The sequence below is a fragment of the Tupaia chinensis genome, unplaced genomic scaffold, assembly GCF_000334495.1.
Source record: "Tupaia chinensis unplaced genomic scaffold, TupChi_1.0 Scaffold149383_1, whole genome shotgun sequence".
Taxonomy (NCBI): domain Eukaryota; kingdom Metazoa; phylum Chordata; class Mammalia; order Scandentia; family Tupaiidae; genus Tupaia; species Tupaia belangeri.
Genome location: NW_006209227.1, coordinates 2,618,287 through 2,626,496, shown reverse-complemented (window position 1 = coordinate 2,626,496; position 8,210 = coordinate 2,618,287). Strand labels below are relative to the sequence as shown.

Below are 8,210 nucleotides of genomic sequence, written 5' to 3'. Positions count from 1 at the left end.
AGGCTGGGCCGGCTAACCTCGGTCACTCGGGAATTCTCGACACAAAGAGGAGCCTCCTTGGCCTCGCAGGGCCCAGAAGATTGCGGGATGTTCCTTGGTGGCAGCTCGGGTGGAGACGTGATGCTCTCTGCCCAAGAGAGCACAGAAGTGCCGTGGCCCAGGCTGCACACAACCCGCCCTGGCCCATACTGCCCTGTGAGGTCTGGGCCCCTCCTCCCCTCCTCACTTCTCCTGACTCCCCTCTAGTCAAAAGCCCCCTATAGCAGGGACTATCTTAGAGACCCTTGGAGCCGGCCTGCACGTGTCCCACTGCGGCACTGAGCAGACACCTGCTGGGGTTGAGGCCCTGCCAGGCGGAGGTCTAGGTGGCCTGCAGGGTGCTGACCTTGGACAGACTAAGCTGCAACCTCGGGAGGGCCAGCAGGACGACCTGGCTTTTAGGGACTGAGATGGTTCTTCATTTGAGGCTGAGCCCTGGTCAGGGAGCAGCTCAGCTCCCAGAATGGGGCCAGGGCCACAGGAGAGGGACAGGCGGGGCAGGCAGGCCCAGCCATATGCTCCTCCCTGTCACCTGACCCCTCTTTCCGAGCCTTCTCTCCACACTGCCCTTCCTTCATAGAAGAAAGATGGGGGAGCTTCCCTGAGAAACCTGAAGTATTGAACGATGCTCTTTAAAGGACGCATGTTCCAGTCCTGTCCACACGTGGGGCTCTGAGGGCGGGTCTGAGTCAGTTTTGAGCCCCCTGGGGATTGGCAACTCCTGGAAGGCCTGAGCTGGGCCAGGCCGAGGTCCCACTGCTCTGGTTCAAGGTGGCAAGTGGGGGTCCTCATTTGGGGAAGTGGAGGCAGCAGTGAGAGCCCGGGGTTCTTTCCAGCCTGTCCAGAAAGTGCCGGTGTCTTCCTCCAGCAGCCATCCCCAGGTGCACAACAGGCCCAGGCCGAGGTGGAAGGCCGAGGGGAGTGAGGGCGTCACCTCTGGAGGGCACTTCTGCAGAACTGCTTCCCGGCTGCCAAGACTGAGGCCCTCTGCCCACCAGCCCGCCGGCCCACCAGCCAGTCTGTGAGCGTGGATAAAAGAGCACCCAACATGTGTCCCCAGCAGGGACAGCAGGCAGGCTGCAGTCTCTGGTCTGACCTCTCCTCTCCCAGGGAGGGCCCATGGGTCCCTCTGTCTCCAGGTGTGGGATGCAGGAAGGGCCCTGCCAGCTAGCTGAGAGGCTCAAGTGGGTTTTCTTCCAGGAAATGAACCTCTGAGGGGCAGAGCAGGGCTCCACTCAGGGGCCCTCTGCACGACCCTGTCCACCTGACTCTTGCTCTGGTGTCCTTGTCCCAACTAAGGGCAGGCCTGAGTCGCACAGGCTTTGTAGGGGCTGCATTCTCCTCAGCATGTTTTGGGAGCTGTAAGAAACACCTTTCTCACCCTTCCAGTTCTGGGTACAGCGGCCTGCTTACAGTGAGATCCACCGCATTATAGGAATGACAATGACCGTACCTGCATTTACTGAGCCCTATCATGTGCCTGGCTCTGGCAGCCACGCACACTGGGTCCTTGCAACGCCCTGAAAGGTAGACTCTATTTCTACTGTGATTCAGAGAGGTTAAGTGACTTGCCCAAGGTCGCACAGCCAGTAACCTGGGGAGCAGGAGTTCTAACCCAGGTTCGTCTGGCCCAGGGCCTATGGTCCTCACTTGCCCTTAATTCCCCTGAGAATCAGACCCTCCTAACCTATAAGCACTGTGAACCTGAAGGGCGGGGCCCAGAAGGCTGCCTCCAGCCCCCTGCCTCCCGCCATCCGGTCCTCCCCTTCCTACCTGTGTCCTCCTCGGGGTCGTCGCCCGTGTCCTCCTCCTCCAGTGGCACTGGGTACTGCAGATGGGTCACCAGGCCCATGTTTTCCTTCTTGTAAAACTCAATGAGCTGGTCCAACTTGGTGAAGAACCTCATGGGGACGCCTTCGGACGCCTGAGGACAGAACCCCCAAACAGAGGCACATTGTAACCGGCTGGAACATCACCCAACCTCAGAGGCCACCTGCAGTGGAGAGACCAGCACGCCGAGGGAGTGACCACGATCCAGAAAAAGCCCTGGGCTCCTACACAGGGTGTCTGTCCCCACGCCCACACCCCCACTTCCTGTAACCCAGCTCCCAAAAGCCATCTGCGAAAGGCACAAATAGCATGGTTCTGAAGCCCTTTCTTCTTTCAGTTTTTTAAAAAAACTTTTATATTTAAAAGTATTTTGTATATATGAATGATACATTTTCATTACAGCAAAATTAAAAGCATAGATTTATCTTTTCCATGAAGAAATCACCTTGTGATCCCAGAATCCTGAGAGACTTATTTTCAATTGTTTAGAATATGTTTTTGTAGACTTTGGATGTGTGTTTGGTGGGGAAAATTATTTTTATTTTCTTTCCCATAAAGATGATTTATTTATGTTCTTTTTTTAATTGCCAGAGGGTGTCTGAGCTCACCAGAGACAGATGGAAAGACAGAGAGAAGACAGCCCCCAGGGGGGCATGGCCACACCACGATCCCTTCTCCATTTCTAGCCTGTGGGGTATTTGAGGCATGCGTGCACACATGCCTGGTGTGTCTGTCAAGTCACCAGAGCTGGAATTTTAACAGCATGTCAGCTGCATGGGAGCCAGCTCCCTTAACCACTAGGCTATGAGGCTGTTCCTGATTATTTATGTACTTATTTAAAAAAAATTATAAAGAATTATTTTATTTAACTTCATTTATTTATTTTAATTTGACCAGAGAGGGAATGTGTGTGTGTGTGTGTGTGTGTGTGTGTGTGTGTGTGTGAGAGAGAGAGAGAGAGAGAGAGAGAGAGAGTGTGTGAGAGAGAGAGAGAGGGAGAGAGAGAGAGAGAGAGAGAGAGAAAGCAAGCTGCCAGGTCCAGGACTCGAACTACAGTAGGCCATTTGGGATTCCAGTACTCTTAACCACCACACCACCTGCTGGTTCCCCTGATCATTTATTTTTAAATACATGAAAAATCTATTCTAGCAATTGCTTTGCTTTTGTTTTAATTTTGTTTCATTAGCTAAACTTTTCGTTTAATCAAAACTTAGAAAAACAGGGACCAGCAGTTAGCGTAATGGCTATGTCGTTGGGCTCCCATGTAGTCGACCGCGGTTCGAGTCCAGACCCAGTGGCTTAAACTCACGCCAGACGCGTGTGCATGCGTGCCCAAGATCCTGAGAGGAGAGTGGAGGAGAAGGGATTGCGGCGTGACCATCCCCTCTGGGGGGTGATTTCTCACTTTGTATCTCTCTGTCTCTCTCTGTCTGTCTGGGGAGCGCACATGCCCTATAGCAAAAAGCCTCTCCAAAAAAAAAAAAAAAAACTTAGAAAAACAATCTAGGCCAAAATACTCCCTAGTTGGTCTCTCTGCTCTGATGAGCAAAGCGCCTGGGGGTAATTCTAGTGGCTGTTCCAATGTCCTGGGGCCAGCTTCCCTTCCTCTCTGTCCTATGGTCCAGCAGGAAATTCAGGTCTTCCCGCAGCCACCAGCTCCACCCTACAAGGCCCCACCCTGCTGAGGCCGTCCCTTATGAGACCCCACCCTGGAGGGTGGCTGGACAGGACAAGGGATTGGGCTGTCAGAGGCAAAGGCATGGACACCGAAGAGGCTCCTGCCCCAGCTGGGGCTTCCCTGGTCCTACCACCAAGTGCCTGTTCTTCACCCATCGTCAAAACGGCCTTCGTGCCAATGACTGCCATGTCCAACTCTGGAGCTAAAGGTTCAGTCCAGCTGGGACTGGGAGACTGGGAGACTCCTGTCGCCGCCTTGGTGAAGGGAATGGGACCTGTCACACGTGGGAAGGGAGGCCAAAGGCAATGAGGGTGGGATGGAAGCGCACACCCTGGCAGGGGACAAACTGGATCTTGAGCCACTCGCTGCCCCCGTACCTCCGGTTGCCAGCTGGGGTGGGATGGACCCAGGAGGCTGGGGTGGTGGTCTGGCCTGCCAGCCTTTGGGAGCACAAGGAAGGGAGTCAGGAGAGCGGACGAGGCAGGAGGCCCCGAGGACAGACTCCGGCACCCGGGCAGACCTGTCCCCGGGCCCTTGTTCCTGGGGGCTAACTCCAAGCTGTGGTGAGGACACATTTGCCTTCAACAAGAATACCCTGCCATCATCCCCCTGTGACCCAGAGCTGTCTGCTAAGACTCTCTGTCTCTGTCTCTGTCTCTCTCCAAGTGCATCTGTGTGTGCATAGGGTGTGTGTGTGCTTGTGCACATCTGTGCACAGGGTGTGTGTGTGTGTTTGTGGTTATTGAATAAATTATAGAGTTTAAAAATTTTTTAAGTTTTATTCACAGAATTTCCTTGTTTTCACAAAGCCCCATGTTAAGTGACTTCTGTTAAGTGTTGTTGAGCAGAAATATCCGAGCAGCAGCCGGGCTTTCTAAAAAGTAGCCTGAAGAGTCTCAAAACCCAAAGTGAGCAGAGTAACAAAAATAATTTGCCATGCTGCAAGATCCATGAACTCGACTCACCACAGCTGTGACAAGGGCCACCTGTCAGGGAATTCACAGGTAACGGATGACAAGCCGTTAGGGACATGGAAAAGGGATAGAGAATAACAGAGAGTCAAAGTAGAACCGACCCGTGTGAGTCTGGGAGACGACTCCCCACCAGAGGGTGTCTGCGGGATGCCTGGGGACAGCACACAGGGTGCACGGATGCCAAGGCGTGCACCCTTTTACGTGCCACGGAGAAGCTGTGGTGTAAGCGGCGACCCCTCGGCTGCCGGCGTGCTCTACCTCACAGCTGCCCCAGGTGCGGGTTAGAGCAGCTCGGAGTTCTGGGACGCGCTGCTGTTAGGCAATGCGAGCATGGGGGCTCTCTGCAGCTCAAGGACGCCTTGCAGAGCCTGTGAGGGAGGTGCTGGAGCCAGCTGTGGGGGAGGCGGCGTTCCAGGACACTGCTTGTGCTCAGCCTGATCGCAGAGGCCGGGGAGCCAGGGTCGGGCAGACCAGGCTATTGGCTGCCCAGGGGTCCAGGAAGGTCAGGAGTGAAGGGTTGCGTCTGAACCTCGAGGGCAATGCAGCAGCCTGGCCGGCAGATCTGGACAGACCATTGAGCACTGATAGCAATGAGGGGCGGGAGGCCACGAGGGCGAGCACCCAGGCAGGCATTGGGCACCTCTACCGGAGACAGATGACGGTGGCAAGCCCACCCGAGAGAAGGCCCCCTGCCACGTGGATAGGGCCTGAAGCAGATAAGCTATCGGTCACTCAGATCTGCTGTGTCAGGGTCAGAACCACAGCCAACAGCCAGGAGGATGCTCAGGGAGTCCCTTCGGAGGGTCTGGGCTGCAGGTGCTGTCAGCAGGGGCAAGGCAGGAGGAGCACCCGCTCCCCTGCCCTTGAGTGCATCTGCCAAAGGATCTGCCTTTCAATCACTTAAAAATGTCAAATGTGCACAAGAAGGTGGCCATGTGTACTAGCCAGGGTCCTGGCAGGAAGCTGATGTCACGTCAAATTGGGAGATCTGGAACAGGGTGTAGGGACACCAACAGGAGGTGGTGAAGCCCCCCAGAGCCAGCTGCAGTGGGAGCAGTCACCACGGTAGGACAGGACAAGGGGCAGGGGCTGCAGCCCAGAGCCTGGAGCCCGCAGGAACTGTGACTCCCCTGATCCATGGGCACCTCATGGGGGACCCTCCACCTCACCCTCCTCACACTCTTCTGTCCCTTGGCCATGGTTCCCATTGGCGAATCCCCAAAGGGGGCAGAGGAGCAAGAGCACCCGTGGACAGACAGGGGACACTCAGCACCTTGAGTCGGTGGTGACAGGTGCCCAAGGAAGCAGCTGGAAAGCAAGCAGTACCCGCCTGCCCAGCTCAGAGCAAGAGGCAGAGCTCGGGCCAGCAGACGGCGTAGCTGTTACGTCGCTGGACTCCCCCAGGGCCAACTGGCAGCTTGAAACTCATGCTAGGCGCGTGTGCGAGCATGCTCAAGATCCGGAGAGGGGAATGGAGAAGGGATTGTGGCATGGCTGTTTCCCCGGAGGGGAGCAGGTGATTTCTCACTTTCCCTCTGTCTCGTTCCCTGTCTATCTCTCCCCAGTGAGTTCATGCTCTAAGGTAAAAACCTCTAAAAAGGAAAAAACGAGGCAGGGTCCACCAGGCTCCCCACCAAGGAGGGGCTGCCCTGGCAGCTGACGGCCCAGGCTCGGGCGGCCAGACCTGTTCCGCATTCTGCAGGGACGGCCTTCCTGAGGGATGTATCAAATCATTCTGAAACAGAGAAGCCCTGAGAGCCCAAGCGTGCCATGTGCTGCCAACGAGGTCCCAAACTGTCACTGACGCTCCCCAGGGGGACAACCACGGACGCCACTCGCCCACTCCCCAGGAGTGACTGTTGCTTCTCCCTTAGCAGGTTCTAGAGCACAGGCAGTCTGCTTCGGGAAAACCAGCATTTCCTCCACAGAAGCTGGTCCCATCCCAGCCACTGAGCAGACCCCTCAGGGCTTAGCAGATCAACAGAGTGGACATGAACTTAGGTTTGCCACCAAGAGTCACGCGGGACAAAATGGCAGAGGTAGTTCAGGTAATGAAACTCGATACCTGCCTCCCATGAAACTCTCAGGTCTGTGGAAGTGCGGGGTGATTTCAAGATAATTCCTAGGAAGCTGTCCAGACGACTGCCCCCAAGCCCAGCTCAGCAGCAATGGCTCGTTCTGGTTCCTGTCATACACCTGTGCCCGCCTCCCCACAAGCTGCTAAGTCCCTGAAGGAAAGGGAGTCTGCTTGGCTCAGCCGTCGTCCTCGGTATCGCCTTGCAGAGAGGCTGGATGGAAATGACAGCCCTGCCCCCGTTTTGAGAGCAGTCCTACACACCATGAGCCTCGATGCTGGGAAGACGGAGAAGGAAAAGATGTGAATTGCCAGGTTGGGCCTAGTAGGAAGGGGCCCCTTTGTTCTACACCTGAGCTCACCCAGGTAGCCACAGGTACCAGGGAAGGTACAGAGCCCCAGGGGTTCAGGAAGGGAAGGGCGCCAGGTCTTTAAACGAAGACCACTGCTCAGAGAGCTGGCTGCTCACGGCCGTGCGCCCTGGGTCGGGCGTTTCTAAAGCCGTTCTTGGGCCGTGCCTTTCCAGCAGCCTCAGGGTTAGGGCGGACAGGCTGAGGTCAGAGTACTGGACAGGCTAAAGTTTCCCAGGAGTAATTTTAACTTTGCCGCTGTCTGCTGCCCCTAAATGGGGAACTGAAATAGGACAAAGCACCGAGAAGGAAGCCATAGAGAGCAGAACAGGAACCGCGGGGTGCCCCGAAACACCCTTCCTCCAAGTCATGCCAGCCTTTGTATTTTTTTTTTTAGAGAGGTTTTTGCTGTAGGGTTCGTGTGCTCACCAGAAAGACAGAGAAACAGAGAGACAGAAAACGAGAAATCACCCCCCAGGGGGAATGGCCACGCTGCAATCCCTTCTCCTCCATTCTCCTCTCGGGATCTTGGGCACGCATGCACACGCATCTGGTGTGCGTTTAAGTCACTGGGTCCCGGACTCGAACAGCGGTCGACTACATGGGAGTCCAGCGACATAGCCATTATGCTAACTGCTGGTTCTAGCCTTCTTTTTAAACCTAAATGCATGCCCAAGCATGGTGGAAATGTTACAAATGACGGGCAATACACAGGAATGGAAAAACCCAAACCGCCACCTGCTCATTTTCTCCTACACCGAAGCATTTATTTCTAGTTCAGTGAGAAAGCCAAGGAGAGGTCTTCAGTGGGAGGGTGCCAGTCTCAAGGGCTGCTGTGAAGAAAGGCATGGAAGGCTGTGGGGGGCGCTGTGAGATCCTGGGGTCCTGGAGGTTGGGAGGTTGTCGAAGGCCTCAGAGGCTGGGAGAGGGCTGAATTCAGCTTGGGCCGTGGAGCGCGGAGACCTGGGGCTCCCGCGCACCCTCTGATGCAGCCTGCATGGACGGAGCGCAGCTCAGCATGGGCCAAGCACAGGCCAGCGTGGAACTGGCTGTCCAGGCAAAGCCTATGTGTCCTGGATGTCACTTCCCACTCACAGCAGCTCCATGGCTGCGGGGCCTGGCAGTGTTTGCTCTGTCCTGAGCCAGCTCGGAAGAGATCCAGACCGGATGCTCTCATGGGGGCGGGGCCCACCTGCTTGGGGCCCTGTCTCTGCCCGCTCTTCTCTACCAGCCCCTGAAATGCTTCCCTTCTGCTCTCAGGCCTG

At 55.9% G+C, this 8,210-nt stretch overlaps 1 protein-coding gene across 1 annotated transcript in view; it reads right to left on the bottom strand.

Moving 5' to 3' along the window:
• INPP5D (inositol polyphosphate-5-phosphatase D) overlaps nt 1–8,210 on the bottom strand; it is a 151,916-nt gene that overhangs the window by 87,697 nt on the left and 56,009 nt on the right. The window contains exons 3-4 of the mRNA XM_027769352.1: nt 1,813–1,963; nt 9–127 (exon numbers count right to left, since the gene is read on the bottom strand). Coding sequence (XP_027625153.1) covers nt 9–127; nt 1,813–1,963 — 270 coding nt within the window. The remainder of the gene's footprint in view (nt 1–8; nt 128–1,812; nt 1,964–8,210) is intronic.